Genomic DNA, 17,815 nt, shown 5'->3' with positions numbered 1-17,815 from the left:
TTTCCCAAAGCTATATATCTTTACTGAAGCAGACTGCCTCATCTTTATACCACAGAGCTCTGTACATTCAAACCGCCGACCCCTTGGTTAGCAGCCCAATGTTGTAACCATTACACCACCAGAGCTTCTTCTGACAGGAAAACTAAAAATCACAACGATAGCACTAATTTCTTTGAAATTAAGTTCTTGCGGGAGGAGGGGTTGAGGTTGAAGCTAGAACTTGTTCGCTTAACCAAACGGCTTGACTGCCTGTCTTGGAAAGAAGCGCCGTTTCTTCAGGAAAATGGAGAATCTTAGAACAGTTTTCAGATTTAGGGGTTCTGAAGTAGGACAGCGGTTCTTGGAAAATAAATAGCCTTCATGGCCTCTTTTCTTCATGTCTTTTCACACTGAGCGGGCACATCAGGAAAACCTTCCCGCTTCCAAAGCGCGTCTCTATAGTTTTCAGCACTGAAAGAAAAAGTGACTCCTTCTCATTGGCCATATTGCCTGTCAGTCTCTCGGCTAAAGACTTGGAGTGGTGCCGTTTGAAACCCTCTAGTCCCGCCTCCCTTATCTAATTGGTTCATTCGAACAGGCCCCCAATCAACTCAGCCGTTCATAGGAGAATATGAAAGACCAGTGACGATTGGTTCTTCTTGAAGGAGCCGGAAAGAGAGAGTCAGGGATTGGTTTACCTGGTTTGGGCGGGCTACGGGAAGGTTCAAATGGGACAAGGCGAGCTCTCCTAACCGACGACCTTCAGGAGAGGGGTAGTTTCGTCGTCTCCGGTGGTCTCGTGGCTCCAGCCGGTTTAGTCGAGTCCAGGGTTCTCGAGGCCCTTCCCGACCGTCACCATGGAGGTGTCACCACTGCAGGTACAGCTCGCGGAAGGGCCGGGTCGTGAAGCCTCAGCGCGGTCCGGGCATAGCTGGCGGCCCATGAGGGGTGAGGGCTTCTGGGCTGTGGTGCGGCCCCGCGGCGGGCAGGGAGCCCCGGATGTCCCTCAGAGCGCCCTGAAGGGCAGGGAATCCATATTCCCTGTCGACCCCCATTTCCTGGCCTCTGGGTGATCGTGAGCAGGGTGAGACCCATCTGTAGTATTGAAGTGTTGGCCGCCAAACGGGCTTCCAGGGTGCTGCGTTTTACTGTTTCCAGGGACAGGATTCAATTCGGTCTGTGGTAGATCTGTATTATCATGGTCCGCGTGTAACTTTAAGTAGCACCTACACATGCTTTCCTCCCTCCCCTCTGTGGAAAATGGAGTTGAAATTTGCAGATCTTGGAAGATGCTGAGCGTGGCAGAGGGTTCTGGTTTAAGGAACCTGCAGACGCGAGTTTCCAAAAAAACTGCCCATCCTGTGCCCAGAACATTAACGTGGCCAAAGGATTGAATTGATGGTCTCCAAATAGCTGCTGTTGAAGTAGAATCTGTTATGTGTTTGGGACCTAGTGGACACTCAGGAAATATTTATGGAGTAGATGAACGAAGTGGGTGTATTTCACTGACGACGTCTAAAGCAGTGTGGAAGGGAAATACTTCCACGTCAGATACACTTTGTGAGATAATGTATGTCTATGTAAATTTACACTGGCTGCAGTTAACTTTAATTGCCATGTTTGCACAAAACTAAACTCTACTATTACCTGTTGTGTTGTTGTTGTTACGTGCTGTCGAGTCGAACCCGACTCATAGCGACCCCTCCTTGGGTTTCCGAGGCAGTATCACTACGGAAGTTGATTGCCCCATCTTCCTTCCGAGGAGCGGCTGGTGGGGTTTGAACCGCCAGCCTTCTGGTTAGCAGTCAAGTGCCTTAGCCACTATGCTACCAGAACTCCCCGTTACCTGCTAGAGATTGCAATTTGTTAATAGTGGGTTTAAGCATACCATTATGATGGACATTTTGTTCATAGTTCCTGATAAACCTATGATTAAAAATTCCTTTTCTTTGATTTTTTGAAATTGCTAGCCTGTAAATGAAAATATGCAAATCAACAAAACAAAGAAAAATGAAGATGCTAAGAAAAGACTGTCTGTCGAAAGAATCTATCAAAAGAAAACACAATTGGAACATATTTTGCTCCGCCCAGATACCTACATTGGCTCTGTGGAATTAGTGACACAGGTAAAACCAAGATAATAAAATGCAATTTTTAGTAGTTAAAATGTGTACTTTTGTAGATTAATTTTCTATATCTCACGTGGTTTGATTGTTACTAGAACTGGCCTTAGCTATCATGCAAGTACTGTGTTAATCCAGAAGACTATAGTAATCACTATGATAAAACAGAATAAATAGAAAGTAAATGTATTTCTTTGTCTTGTTTCTAGCACATGTGGGTTTACGATGAAGATATCGGCATTAATTATAGGGAAGTCACATTTGTTCCTGGTTTATACAAAATCTTTGATGAAATTCTAGGTGAGTAAATTCTTCACCTAAAGATTTATAGGTCAAATCTTTTACAAGTGTCATTCCTATCAAACCCTTCGTAACCAGAGCACCTGTCATTTTGAATAATAGTTGGCAAAGATGAAGCAGTCTCCTGGAGCCCAAGAATTGAATTCTTTCCTAGAAACAGTACTATAGACAAAAATTGCTACATTAACACCTTGTTAATGCTACTTCAAGGAGCTCTGGTGGTATAGTGGTTAAAGAATTTGGGTGCTAATCAAAAGTTCCATAGTTCAAACCCACTAGCCACTCTGCTGGAGAAAAAGGATTTATAGCTTTGGAAACCCTATGGGGCAGTTCTACTCTGTCCTGTAGGGTCACTATGAAATGGGACTCAATGGTAGTTTGGGTTTGGAATGCTATTCCTGTGCTGTTTTAGGAACTTTTTTCTACATCTTAATGAATCTTTTCAAAATTACTTACAAATATATATTTTATTGTCTTTCAGTCAATGCTGCAGACAACAAGCAAAGGGATCCGAAAATGTCTTGTATCAAAGTCACAATTGACCCGTATGTCTTTTTGCTTGGTCTTTTGTTTATTATAGCAAATTGTTAGTGTTAATCCTACTTGCATTTACTTTGATTACTACTGAAATTGGCTTTTTTTTTTTTTCTTTTTTTTTTTTAAGTCAAAAGTACAGAAAAGCACAACACTAAAATGAACACCTATGGTACTCACCGCCTAGATCCTGTTATCAACATTTTGTCACATTTATTCCATCTATATAGATTTTTCTGAGTCATTTGGAAATAAATTACATATTTATATTATGACAGGAACTCTGGTAGCATAGTGCCTAAGGCATTAGACTGCTAACCAGAAGGCTGGCAGTTCAAACCTACCAGCCACTCCTTGGAAGGAAGGTTGGGCAATCTATTTCCATCGTGATACTGCCTGGGAAACCCAAGGAGGGGTCTCTATGAGTCAGGTCTGACTGGATGGCACACAACAACATATTATGACACCTCATCTCTAAATACTTTAGCAAGCATCTAAATGTGAGCAAGCTCTTATTTTTCTGGGACCTCTGGTGGTGTAGCGCCTAAGGCATCGAACTGCTAACCAGAAGGCTGGTGGTTCAAATCCACCAGCCACTCCTCGGAAGGAAGACTAGGCAATCTACTTCCATAGTGATACTTCCTCAGAAACCCAAGGAAGGGTCACTGTGAGTCAGATGCAACTGGAGGGCAGAGATACCAGCTTTCTAGAGCCTAGAGTTTTAACTTTTTCTCATGATGCTATTCAAACAATAAACCAGCAGGTGGTGGTAGAGAATAATTTGATTTTAACATTTCTGGTTATAAATGCAGAGTGTGTGTTTTACATTTTTATTAGCCTGGTCACTTAGGAAGTAAATTATACTTTGGGCTCTTTTTGTAAGGTTAATGATGAAGTTCTTGGACACCCCCAGGAACTTGATATGATTGTCTTTAGAAAATGTTGATTGAACTAGTTTTATTAGTCTTTTTTTATAGGTAATATTATATACTATAAGAACCATAGTGTATGTCTAGTTATAACTAAAACATATCCTGTTTTTTGAGAGTTAACCTAAAACAATAAGTCCAAGTTTTCAGCATTTTATTGGTAGGCATGCTAGTTTATGATTGATAGCATTTTTCCCTTTCATATTTGTTTTGTAATATGACTTGTTGAGTGGGAATGCTAAAGGAGTACAAATGATCCTCTAAAACACAGTAAAATAATATTGTTTCCAACTTTTGTCCTTTTTTTTCCATTTGGAATAAATCATTTCCCTTTGTTTATGCTAACATTTAAAATTTTCATATTTGTAAGCATTATCAGTATCTTCCCAGATGTTGAAAAGGGTAAGTTTTTGTTTTGTTTTATTTATCTTTCCTTTGACACTGTAGATATCCTGAAATAGCATGGTGGGAAAAGTAGTTCATGCTGAATTTCAGAAGGTGTATATAAAGAGTCACAGGAAATTGAGATTTATGAACTTCTTCTGTCTATATTAATATTTAAATATAAAAATGTTGAGTATTAGTTTAATGTTTATTTTACAACAAAAACTTTATTCTCTTAGGGAAAACAATTTAATTAGCATATGGAATAATGGAAAAGGTATTCCTGTTGTTGAGCACAAAGTTGAAAAGATGTATGTTCCAGCCCTCATCTTTGGACAACTCCTAACTTCCAGTAACTATGATGATGATGAGAAGAAAGTAACAGGTAGAGTATTGAGGAAAATAAAGAACATATTAGTTCCTGGGGGGAAAAAAATACATCTTTTAAATGATTATTTGTCATATTTATTTGCCCAGGTGGTCGAAATGGCTATGGAGCCAAACTGTGTAATATATTCAGTACCAAATTCACTGTGGAAACAGCCAGTAAAGAATACAAGAAAAAATTCAAACAGGCAAGTAAATAAGTATTTATAAGTTTATAATGGCACTAATGGTTGGTTTGCTATAATTTATATAAAATATAAAATAGTAGGAAAGTATTCATGAAAATAACTATTATTTTCTAAGATTTGTAAATTTGTATTATTTATTTCTTATTTGTTTGTGAGATGACTTGAGTTTTTCACCTTTCCTATTCTTCCATAGACATGGATGAATAACATGGGGAAAGCTGGTGAGATGGAACTCAAGCCCTTTAATGGAGAAGATTATACATGCATCACCTTCCAGCCTGATTTGTCGAAGTTTAAAATGCAAAGCTTAGACAAAGATATTGTTGCACTGATGGTTAGAAGAGCATATGATATTGCTGGATCCACTAAAGATGTCAAAGTCTTTCTCAATGGAAATACACTGCCAGTGAGTATTCTCCTGAGTATTAACAGTAATGAGAGGCTTTGTGATCATTGTCAAGTACAAAACTGATTTTTCCTCTCAAATGTTTTTCTTACCACTTTTCAGATATGTTCTTGAAAAGAGAATGGTATACACCATTTCCTTAATCATCTCATTTTAAACTTAATAAAATAATTTCTTCTTCAAAGGAACACCTAAATAAATCCTTTTATGTCCTCTTTTGATAGTCAGTGGAGACCATTTTATTAGTTTTTTTAATACCATCACATTTAATTCCTGTATAGGTAAAAGGATTCCGTAGCTATGTGGACATGTATTTGAAGGATAAGGTAGATGAAACTGGCAACTCATTGAAAGTTATCTATGAACAAGTAAACCACAGGTGGGAAGTGTGTTTAACAATGAGTGAAAAGGGTTTTCAGCAAATCAGCTTTGTCAACAGCATTGCTACTTCCAAGGTAATTTTATTCTTGAATTATTATGATTTATCTTTCATGTAAGTGTTTTTATTGATGTTAATATATAAAATGAACTTGGATATTTGGCTATGTTGATATAAAAGAAGCTAAGTTTGTTGTTTTATTTTTTTAATGTTCAAATATTTTAATTTTGAGGATACTGAGTTTTACAATTTGGTATTTTCCTTATCAGGGTGGTAGACACGTTGATTATGTAGCTGACCAGATAGTGACTAAACTTGTTGAGGTTGTGAAGAAGAAGAACAAAGGTGGTGTTGCTGTAAAAGCACATCAGGTATGATATTTTAGCACAGCTTTCTTTTTCTAAAGTCAAGGCAGAAGAGAAAAGCCATTTACAAAGCATGAGTTGGTTTTTAGTGATTTATTATTAACTTTTACTGCAGGTGAAAAATCACATGTGGATTTTTGTGAATGCCTTAATTGAAAATCCAACCTTTGACTCTCAGACAAAGGAAAACATGACTTTACAGGTCAAGAGCTTTGGATCAACATGCCAATTAAGTGAAAAATTCATCAAAGCTGTGAGTAACTTAAAGGGAAATAAAAATAGAAGCTCCTTACTTTATTATCCATTGCCCTTCTCAGCTCTGCAGAAACAGATCCTCCCACACTGTACTTCTCCAATTCTTCCTAATCTGAACAGGAGGTAAAATACAGCTTTTACCCCAGCATCTTACTAGGAGCTTAGCTGTATTTCTCGATTATATTATATTCAGCTTAGAACACTTCTGAACTCAATTCATCTAACAGATTCCCTACCAAACATCTTCACTCAAGTGCCTCAAGGCTGCTATCAGACAACACATCCAAAACTGAATTACCTCTACTCACTGACCCCTGTACAATGAACTCCCCACCCTCAAACAAACAAACCTACCATAGTAAAAGGAATCCCTGAGTGCTGCAAACAGTTAACTCTCTGCTGCTAATCAAAAGGTTGGTGATTCAAGTCCACTCAGAGGTAGTTCAAAAAAAATGCCCTGGTGATCTACTTAGAAAAATCAGCCATTGAAAACCCTGCAATTCTACTCTGACACACATGTGATTGCCATGAGTCTGGAGCAACTCAATGGCAGCTGGTTTAATTCTTTTTTACAGTGCTCTTGTATGATCTTTTTATGTTAAAACATACATTTTTCTCTTCATTCTCATAGTTATCTAGTGCTTCTGTAACAGAAATACCAAAAGTGAATACCTTTAACAAACAGAAATATAGAAGGCTAGAAGTCTGATTTCAGGGTGCCAGCTCTAGGGAAAGGTCCTTGTCTCTTTTCAGTGGTTATAGGCCTGGTATTCCTTAGAGATCTCCTTATATCTTGATATCAGTCTCCCCTGGGTCTAGGAGATTCTCGGCACAAAGACCCCAGGTCAAAAGGACATGGTCCACTCCCAGCTCTTTGTTGTAGTAGTGAGGTCTTTCTCTTCTCTGTTTGCTTCTCCCTCCTTTTAGCTTTTGTAAGATAAAAGGTATGACTCAAGCAAGGATGTGACTTGAGTAAGGGTGTGATGCTATCTTGTAAGACTGCATCTGGACACTCCCCACACTGATTCTGCCTCATTGATATATAGAGGTTAGGATTTACAACACATCGCAAAATGGAAGATAATCACACAATACTGGGAATTATGACCTAGCCTAATTGATATGGGGGGACACAATTCAATCCATGACACTCTCTTACTTTTAAAACCTTTCAGTGATTTCCACCCTTAGGGAAGGTCCAAATTCCTTAATTTGGCCAATAAAAGCCTGCCATAGTCTAACTCCTGCCTATATCTCCAGCCTCAGCTCATGACACTGTTTCCTGTCTTATCTAAATTTCCTTTCTACTGGCTTTCAATTACTCACTTAGTCTCTTCCCTTCCTTAGAGCTATTTCACATGCCAGTCACTTGGCCTGAAATGCTTTTCACCTGGCTAACTACATACATTAGATCATAAACCTTATTTCCTTAAAAAAAACTTATTTTGCACCCCTCCCCCAACTAACTTGGTTCCAATATAACATTGGACTTGCTATTATATGTAGTACCCTTTTCACTTATTCACAACATTCATCATTATTTGGGGAGGGGGAGCTTACTTATATTCTAGATTTCTGATCACACGCTTCTTCCCTAACATGAAACTTCTCATTTGCAGGCAATTGGCTGTGGTATTGTAGAAAGCATACTAAACTGGGTGAAGTTTAAAGCCCAAGTCCAGTTGAACAAGAAGTGTTCAGCTGTAAAGCATAACAGAATCAAAGGGATTCCCAAACTTGACGATGCCAATGATGCAGGTATACAAATGTTTCCAAAATTTAAATTTTATAGTTGTTTCATTCATTTTTATTTTTTACTATGTAAATGTTTTTCTAGCTTTTAAAGTAACATATTTATTGTAGAAAATTTGGAAATACAGAAAATTGCTCACCATTGTTGGTTCAATATCCTTCAGTCTTTTCACTATGTGTTTGAACATTAAACACCTGAAAAAAAATTTTTCAACCTTGGGAGCTCTGGTGGCATAGTGCCTAGGGCATTTGACTGCTAACCAGAAGGCTGACAGTTCAAACCCACCAGCTACTCCTTGGAAGGAAGACCAGGCAATATCCATAGTGATACTGCCTTGGAAACCCAAGGAGGGGTTGTTATGAGTCAGATCTGACTCCACTGCGGTGAGTTTGGGTTTTTTTGTTTTTTTTTTTGTCTGATATATTATTTTTTTATGTTTGTTATTACTGATAACACAGTATTGTATAAGTATAATCTTTGTTGTCTGTACCTCTTGTGCACCCCTCTGTGTCTTCCTTTTCCTTAATGTCATTGTATTGGTCACTCAATTTGATATTACCTTTCTCTTCACCCAAATCAATTCTCGTCTCTTACATATCTAGCAATTTTCTTATGTATCAGTTGTCTGAATATTATTTTGAGCTTTAATTACATATCATGAATACTTTTCCCATGGCATTTAATATATAATAGAATAGTTTTGCTAATTTCCTACTATTGACCATTTTAGAAGCTCTGATGGTGCTGTGGGTAAGGCATTTTGGCCATTAACCCAGGTCAGTGGTTCAAATCCACCAACCCCTCACTCTGTGGGAGAAGGATGACACAGTCTGATTCCATAAAGATTTATAGCCTTGGAAACTCTAGGGCAATTCTATTCTGTCTGTGAGTTGAAACTGATTTGATGGCAATAAGTTTGGTTTTGGTTTTGGCCATTTAGGTCATTTCTAATTTTAGCTGTTATAAATAATGCTGCGGTAATTAATTTTGTATATAAAACAAAAATGTTTGTATAGTGATCTACTACCCAACAAACATGTTAATAGTGAATGAGCATATGAACATTTAGCAACAATATAAATATCCTCAGAAATTAGTCTAGAAAATAAAGTATTTTTTATTGACTATGAACTTTAGCTAAAATATTTAATTATTAGCTCTATTTCACTCCTGAATTAACATGTTGTGAATTTTAAATTATTTGTGTTTTATCACAAGGCTATTAACATATCTGAGTTAATATATTTGAGGTTGAACTACAAGTGCTAATATAAATTTGTGGACTTTAATTTTAGGAGGCCGAAACTCCACTGATTGTACACTTATCCTGACTGAGGGAGACTCAGCTAAAACTTTGGCTGTTTCAGGCCTTGGTGTGGTTGGGAGAGACAAGTATGGGGTTTTTCCTCTTAGAGGAAAAATTCTCAATGTTCGAGAAGCTTCTCATAAACAGGTAGATATAAAACTATTGTTAGAATCTAAATTTAGTTTATAATGCAGGACTTCATGTTTATTGTTCATTCCCTCATTGGGCATTATGAAATATACTTTATATAGTTTATTATTGTTGTTATTTTAAGAAATTGGGTCCATTATATCTTAATCATGGTTTTCTACAGTATAGGCTAACAATTAAAAATACTGGAGTGAAAGAAAATCCTCTCAACATCTACTGTTGTATTTCTTTGTTCTTTGGAAAATTTTAAATTAAACATTATTTTTCTGGAATATTCCATTTCAGATAATGGAAAATGCTGAAATTAACAATATCATTAAGATTGTGGGTCTTCAGTACAAGAAAAACTATGAAGATGAAGATTCACTGAAGACTCTTCGTTATGGGAGGATAATGATTATGACAGATCAGGTCAGATTTGTTGTATTTTAGATTTTGTACTAAATTTGGACTCATGTCTTATTGTTGTATATCATATGTGCAAGTTAAGTGAGTCTGAATATAAATAGCCTTTTTTTAATCCCTGCAGATATAGTTTCTAAATAATTCTTTTGTGCTTTGGCTTTCCAAATATCTCTAGGACCAAGATGGTTCCCATATAAAAGGCTTGCTGATTAATTTTATTCATCACAACTGGCCTTCTCTTCTAAGACATCGTTTTCTGGAGGAATTTATCACCCCCATTGTAAAGGTACACTAATTTCTAAGATAGAATAAGGGATATTTTTTAAGATTCTGATCCTCTAACTGAGATATACATGTGCCCCACGCATGATGGTAGGAAGGGGACCCAGTAGTGTGGAAAGCCACAATGTGTTCTTTATCACAGGTATCTAAAAACAAGCAAGAAATGGCATTCTATAGTCTTCCTGAATTTGAAGAATGGAAGAGTTCTACTCCAAATCATAAAAAATGGAAAGTCAAATACTACAAAGGTTTGTAATGAAACTGATACAGAACTTTTTGGTTTTGTTTTATGCCATATACAAAATTTATATGGGATAACTTGGTGTCTTGACTTTTGTAGGTTTGGGCACCAGCACATCAAAAGAAGCTAAAGAATACTTTGCAGATATGAAAAGACATCGGATTCAATTCAGATATTCTGGTCCTGAAGATGATGCTGCAATTAGCCTGGTGAGTTCTGAATTGTATTTCATATCTATATTCTAATTTTATAAATCACTGCTTTAGCTAGCCAATCAAAACATTTAAATTTCTTCATAAGTGTTTTATATAATAGAATATTTCCATGTTTCCCTGAAAAAAGGGACCAGATAGTTTAGAAAACTGAGGTTTTATTGTTTGTTTATTTACTTATTTGTTTTCTTACAGAAGAGGTATTTTGGAACCTATGAGTACCTTTGTTACCTTTTTCATCTTATTTGTAGGCCTTTAGCAAAAAACAGATAGATGATCGAAAAGAATGGTTAACTCATTTCATGGAGGATAGAAGACAACGAAAGTTGCTTGGCCTTCCAGAGGTAAAAGTCTTAATTATATCCTCCAAAATTTACTATTCTGTTATTTGACCGACCTTATGGGATCACTATTGCAGAAAATTATAGTTACTGAGTAGTTATTTCAGTAAAAAGAAAACTTTAATAGTTACTATGTTGTTATTAGGTGCTGTCGAAGTGGGTTCCGACTCATAGCAACCCTATGTACAACAGAAAGAAAGACTGCCCAGTCACGCACCATCCTCACAATCCTTGCTATACTTGAGCCCATCGTTACAGCCACTGCATCGATCCATCTTGTTGAGGCTCTTCCCCTTTTTCACTGGCCCTCCACTTTATCAAGCATGGTATCCTTCCCTAGGGAATGGTCCCTTCTGGCAACATGACCCAAGTAGGTGAGATGAAGTGTGGCCATTCTCACTTCCAAGGAGCTGGAACTTCTTTGGGCTACACTTCTTCCAGGACAGATTTGTTACTATAGAAATACTCTTATTTTTATTTAGGCTGCCACATTAATGTCTTGAGCCTGAAAGAGATTACACAGGCAATGCACATATTTTTCTCATTGTGCAACAATTAGGTTTGCTTTATCTTTAAAATATATATAATAGTTCTATGTAATTCTTTATTTTTGAGGTACTTAAAATTTTCACAGAAGTTATAGTTCTTGAGAGGCTTATTTTTGTGTGAAGCATTGTTAAGACAAGTGTCTTTCATATATATATGATTTTTATTATTGAGAATATACACAGCCAAAACATATACAAATTCAAGTTTCTCCATGTGCAATTCAGTGACATTGATTACATTCTCCCAGTTGTGCAACTATTCCCACCCTCCTTTTCTGAGTTGTTCCTCAAAGACCATCATTATAAACTGTATCATGTAATATTCTTTGGCTCCTCAGGATTACTTGTATGGGCAGGCTACCACATATCTAACCTACAATGACTTCATAAACAAAGAACTTATCCTGTTCTCAAATTCTGATAATGAAAGATCTATCCCTTCTATGGTTGATGGTGAGTTACAATTTGTTAGTCTGTTTTTATCGTAAGATAGAAATCAATGCTCAGAAATTATTAAATTGAGAATACTAATGTTTGCCACTCTTTGATCTTAAAGGTTTGAAACCAGGTCAAAGAAAGGTTTTGTTCACTTGTTTCAAACGGAATGACAAGCGAGAGGTGAAGGTTGCCCAGTTAGCTGGGTCAGTGGCTGAGATGTCCTCTTATCATCATGGTGAGGTAAACACACTATCCATAATGTTTCAAGAAAACATTGTAGGAGAAACACCTCCAAAATTATTCTCCAAACAGTTTTTGGAGCTTTTTATGAGTCATCCCACTGCCATCAAGTCAATTCTGAATGCATAGCAACCCATTAGGACAGAGTAGACCTGTCCTGTAAGGCTTCTGAGGCTCTAAATCTTTATGGAAGCAGACTGCCTCATCTTTCTCCCACAGAGCAGCTGGTGGGTTCAAATCACTGGCCTTTTGGTTAGCAGCCTAATACTCTGCTGCCATTGTTCCTCCTCCCCTCGTTGTCATGTGTGTGTGTGTGAAAGAGAAAGAGATTTGGGTGAAATTTTACAAACCAGATTCATTTTACATTCAACAGTTCATATACATATTTTGTGTCTCCCTACATTTCTACCTGTGCAAATGCTTCCCTTCTGATCTCCCATGGTTGACTGTTGTAAGAAGTACATCTCTCTGGTGTAGGTGTTCAGCTCACAGGACTTTCTGTTGTTTGGCTGAGAGTTAAGCTACAAGAGTAAAATCAATTCCAGGCCCAAAGGGTAACTCAGGGCCATAGTCTTTGGGGTTTTGCCAGTTCTGTCTGACCAGTAACCCTGGTCTTTTTTCTGATACTGAGTTTTGTTTTACATTCTTCTCTCGTTCTATACAGGATCTCCAATTTTGATCCCTTTCCAAGTGGTTGGCATTGGTAGCCAGGCCCCTCTAGTTCTTCTGGTCTCTGGGTCATACAGGCTGAGGTTCTCATGGTCCATTAGTCTAGCCCAATGAATGCTTTAAGCACTGCACCACCAGAGCTCCTTGTATGAGTCACAGTAGAGAGTAATTTGATAAAATCTATCAAACTGAAAAATGTGCATACCCTTTAACCTAGCAGCAGTTTTCTTTCTACAAGTAATCTTAGAAAGATACTCATGAGTATATAAAAGATCTATGTTCAGAGATATTTAATAATGTTCATTATAACCATCATGTTAAAATTTAGATATCCAAAATCTCCATCAATTGGAAAAATTATAATAGTAAATTATGATACATCAGTGAAGTTGTTTAAGTAAATCTGTATGTACTGTCATTAAAGAATGTCCATGGTCTGTTGGCAGGGGAAAAAAAAAAAGAGGGCCAGAACAATACTTAAAGGAAAATATCTAGGAAAATATACTCTAAATTAACTTTGGTTATTCCTGAGAATTGGAGAGGGCTACTAAATATTCACCCAACAAATATTTGCTGACTCCTTAGCAGGTACCAGGTAGATAAAGCCAAATAAATTATATGTTCCCTACCTTCAGAGTAATCATAGTTTATCCACTAGGCCACCACACACAAATGTAGAATAAAGTGATAAATGTTCTATAATAGAAATGAGTAGTGCTATAACACAAAGGAGGAGGTATTTCATTCTGCTAAGGGTAATGAGAGGAAGGGAGACATTTGAGCTATTCCTTTATGGATAAGTAGGACTTAATAGGTAGAAGTTATTGGAAGGCAAGAACATTTTGAACTTAGAGCCAGAGGTTTTAGGTTTAAGAGTTCTGTCTTGTATTAATCTGGGGCAAGTCACTAAACATCTGAACCTCGTAAAACCTAGAATTAAAATGAGGCTTGTATGAATATGTATTATTAGAAACTTACTTACCATATTAAGAAATCTTTTTTTCCCCCCTCCAGATGTCACTAATGATGACCATTATCAATTTGGCTCAGAATTTTGTGGGCAGCAATAATCTGAACCTCTTGCAGCCTATTGGTCAGTTCGGTACAAGGCTGCACGGAGGCAAGGATTCTGCTAGTCCTCGATACATCTTCACAATGCTCAGGTCAGTACACTTTCAATTTTTAGTGAAATTGCCATTTCCAATTTTGAAGCAATGTGAGAGAATTAGTTAAGGTTTAATTACAGTGTTCTTTGCAATAAGCAGAAAGTCAAAATCCTATTTCAACTTAATACCTATAGACTTTGTATTCCTTGATTCCTTGCCAAACCATAAAAGTTTTCACTTCCATGTCTTATTTATTTATTTATATTATTATTTTCTTCATATAGAACAGTGGTTCTCAAACAGGGTAGATTTTGCCCTCTAGAGGACATTTGGCCATGTTTGGAGACAGTTTTGATGTCATGACTAGGGAGGTCAGTGCTAAATGGCATCTGGTGAGCAGATGCCAGGGTTGTTGCTAATCATTCTGTAATACATAAGAAAGCTCCCTACAACAGAATTACCCAGCTCAAAATGTCTATAGTAGTGCTGACATTGAGAAATACTGGGGTTGGGTGTGAATAAAGAAGAGCTTGATTCTTAAATACCACAACTGAAATTTGCCTTCCTTTGGATCACTCTATCTTTCTTAAAACTATTCTTTCTTCATTTGACCTTTAAAAACCAGACTGTATTGCTTCTTCTCCTCATTAGTCTTCTTTGCTGGGTTCTTCTCATCTTCCAACCTCTAAATACTGGACTGTCCCAAAACTCCTTCATCTCTCCACTATCCATATTTACTTCCCAAGTGATCTCCCATCCATCTAGTCCCACAGCTTTAAATCTTCAGCCCAAACCTCTAATAAGTATCTCAAGCATAAGTCCAAAACCAAATCTTCTGTTTCAGTACATAAAACTCCATCCTTTTAATTGCATAAGCTAAAAACATAGTCACATTTGACTCCTTTTCTCCAAACTTGTGTCTAATCCATCAGAAAATTCTATGGGCTCTATATTGGAAAAATGTTCAGGAACTGACCACTCTCACTGATGCCACCCTCTTGTTAAGATTCGTCTGGACTTTCATAATACTCTTTCGTACTTTAATACAGCAGGTTTTAAAAATATGTCACTCTCAGAGCCTTCCAACTGCATCATTCAGAGTAAAATCTAAAGCTTTCATTTTAGCTAGCCAGACCCTTTGCAATCTGCACCACCACTCCCCATATTCTCAGATTTCATCTCATAGCATCTCTGTTCCAGTTACATTGGCCTCTTATTATGGATACTCCCTCTTCACGGTCTTTTACTTACTGGTCTTCTGCCCATAACACTTTCTCCTGATACCATATACTTCATTCCTTCAGTTTCTTCTCTCTATTCAAATGTTATCCTATCAGAAAGTACTTACCTATCCTTAGCATTCCCTCAATCACTTTTACCTAGTTTATTTTTCTTCTTAGCGCTTACCCTACCATTGACAAAATATACATTGTCTATCTCCCTGTACTAGAATGTGAGCTCCTTGAGGGCTGAGACTTGGTTTTATTCGTTGCTGTGTTCCCAGTGCCTGGCCAATACAGCCAAACCAAATTCACTGGCATTGAGTTGACTCTGACACATAGCAACTCTAAAGGACAGAGTAGAATTGCCCCAAAGGGTTTCCATGGCTCTAAATCTTTACAGAACCAAACTGCCACATCTTTCTTCCACAGAATGTCTAGTAGGTTTAAACTGCTAATCTTTTGGTTAGCAGCCAAGCTCTCTCACATAGAGTATTCAATAGATATGACTGAAAGCATATTAAACAGCAGGGAAAGCTAAGGTAATTTTCATGTATAAGTATGAGGTAACACTTTTCCACAAAAGTTAAATATCAAAGCTTTTATTTTTGTAAAATAACATTTCTTTGTTTTATTTAGCCCTTTAGCTCGGTTGTTATTTCCATCAAAAGATGATCACACACTAAAGTTCTTATATGATGACAACCAACGTGTTGAGCCTGAATGGTACATTCCTATTATACCCATGGTCCTGATAAATGGGGCTGAAGGAATTGGTACTGGGTGGTCCTGCAAAATCCCCAACTTTGATGTTCGTGAAGTTGTGAATAACATCAGGAGATTGATGGATGGAGAAGAACTTTTGCCAATGGTAACTATTCTAAGTGCCTTAGGTGCCCTAGTTTCCCTTTGGTGTTCTACGAGGACACAAATATAAAATTATTTTATACTTTAATGTTAGATTTATTAATTAATGCCATTGTGATTTCTGTCTTCAGTATCACATTTAAAAAACATTCTTTTTGTAAATATCAATTTAGCTTCCAAGTTACAAGAACTTCAAAGGAACTATTGAAGAACTGGCTTCAAATCAATATGTGATTAGTGGTGAAGTAGCTATTCTTAATTCCACGACTATTGAAATCTCAGAGCTTCCCATCAGAACATGGACCCAGGTAAATAATTGTGGATTTCTTTTTTTTACTTTTAGATTTGGGGGAACGGCATTTTTGTACTGTTGCTTATTGAATATTCAGGAGCCTACATTTTAAAATTTACAGAAGGATTATTTCTTTCTTTAGACATATAAAGAACAGGTTCTAGAGCCCATGCTGAATGGCACTGAGAAGACACCTCCTCTCATAACAGACTATAGGGAATATCATACAGATACCACAGTGAAGTTTGTTGTGAAGATGAGTGAAGAAAAACTAGCAGAGGCAGAGAGAGTTGGATTGCACAAAGTCTTCAAGCTTCAAACTAGTCTCACATGCAACTCTATGGTATGTCTCATAATGAAAGACATGTGTTTCAATTTATATTAAAGATTAATATAAATTTTTAAAATGATATCTTAGGCTACTTTTATACTTTTAATGAATATAAAAAAGTTCTTTATATAAATATATGTGAAAAAATACATATAAATATATACAACTCTTTCAATGAAATTTAACCAGTTTATCTATCTGCCCTGGCTCTAACCATGTTTTCCTGTTCTAGGTGCTTTTTGACCATGTAGGCTGTTTAAAGAAATATGACACAGTACTGGATATTCTAAGAGACTTCTTTGAACTCAGGCTTAAATATTATGGATTACGAAAAGAATGGCTTCTAGGAATGCTTGGTGCTGAATCTGCTAAGCTGAACAATCAAGCTCGCTTTATCTTAGAGAAAATAGATGGCAAAATAGTCATTGGTATGTTTTTAGAATAACTACCTCTATTGAAACTGCATTCTTACCAAACTTCCTTTAAACATTTTTAGTGAGAGTAATGGTAGAAAGGAGCAAAATCCATTAATTCAGCTGATTATGCTTTCCTTTCAAATATCTGATTATGTATTAGTCATTTGAGAGAGACAACTTTTACTAGATTGATCATCTTGAGAAATCAAGATTTAGTTGACATTTAGATAGGAAAAGAAAGCTAAAAGAGGACCCTGTGTGAACTAGAGAGAAAAGATAATAAGTCTGATAGAGGGGGGAGATTATAAATGGCTGTAAGTAGACTGTGTTCCCAAAACAAAGCATCTTGTGTTTGACACCCACTACCATAACTCAGGGAGCTCTGGTAGCATAGTGCCTAAGGCACTTGACTGCTAACCAGAACCACCAGCCACTCCTCGGAAGGATGGTTGGGCAATCTACTTCCATAGTGGTGCTGCCTCGGAAACCCAAGGAGGGGTTGCTATGAGTCAGATCTGACTTGAGGGCACATAACAATGCCTTAGTGATTTTTTTTTTTTAAAGAAATCCTAGAGGCAACTAAGTCATGGTTTAGGTGAACCAGAAAAAAAACATTTTGACTAAAGCTGGGTATAAGACAGACTTGAAAGAAATAGCTCAGCTCTGGTTAACTAGAATATAGGAAAGCCAAGTAAGTTGAATTGGTTATGGTACTCACTGCCGTTGAGTCGGATCTGACTCATAGCGACCCCTCCTTGGGTTTCCGAGG

General features: G+C 37.0%; 1 protein-coding gene across 1 annotated transcript in view; it reads left to right on the top strand.

Annotated features, from left to right (window-relative positions):
* The first annotated feature begins 836 nt into the window (after nt 1–836).
* TOP2A (DNA topoisomerase II alpha) overlaps nt 837–17,815 on the top strand; it is a 36,949-nt gene continuing 19,970 nt past the window's right edge. The window contains exons 1-24 of the mRNA XM_042781109.1: nt 837–857; nt 1,950–2,105; nt 2,312–2,402; nt 2,884–2,947; nt 4,489–4,634; nt 4,727–4,824; nt 5,018–5,230; nt 5,512–5,685; nt 5,879–5,980; nt 6,090–6,227; nt 7,849–7,987; nt 9,278–9,435; nt 9,724–9,849; nt 10,019–10,129; nt 10,268–10,373; nt 10,466–10,575; nt 10,830–10,922; nt 11,806–11,920; nt 12,024–12,145; nt 13,829–13,977; nt 15,780–16,011; nt 16,181–16,315; nt 16,442–16,642; nt 16,863–17,051. Coding sequence (XP_042637043.1) covers nt 837–857; nt 1,950–2,105; nt 2,312–2,402; nt 2,884–2,947; nt 4,489–4,634; nt 4,727–4,824; nt 5,018–5,230; nt 5,512–5,685; nt 5,879–5,980; nt 6,090–6,227; nt 7,849–7,987; nt 9,278–9,435; nt 9,724–9,849; nt 10,019–10,129; nt 10,268–10,373; nt 10,466–10,575; nt 10,830–10,922; nt 11,806–11,920; nt 12,024–12,145; nt 13,829–13,977; nt 15,780–16,011; nt 16,181–16,315; nt 16,442–16,642; nt 16,863–17,051 — 3,189 coding nt within the window. The remainder of the gene's footprint in view (nt 858–1,949; nt 2,106–2,311; nt 2,403–2,883; nt 2,948–4,488; nt 4,635–4,726; nt 4,825–5,017; nt 5,231–5,511; nt 5,686–5,878; nt 5,981–6,089; nt 6,228–7,848; nt 7,988–9,277; nt 9,436–9,723; nt 9,850–10,018; nt 10,130–10,267; nt 10,374–10,465; nt 10,576–10,829; nt 10,923–11,805; nt 11,921–12,023; nt 12,146–13,828; nt 13,978–15,779; nt 16,012–16,180; nt 16,316–16,441; nt 16,643–16,862; nt 17,052–17,815) is intronic.

Source organism: Orycteropus afer, unplaced genomic scaffold (genome assembly GCF_000298275.1).
Source record: "Orycteropus afer afer isolate SDZICR_OR568_19922 unplaced genomic scaffold, OryAfe1.0 scaffold00085, whole genome shotgun sequence".
NCBI classification, from domain to species: Eukaryota; Metazoa; Chordata; class Mammalia; order Tubulidentata; family Orycteropodidae; genus Orycteropus; species Orycteropus afer.
Note: the sequence above shows the minus strand (reverse complement) of the source record. Positions and strands in the feature narration are given on the sequence as shown.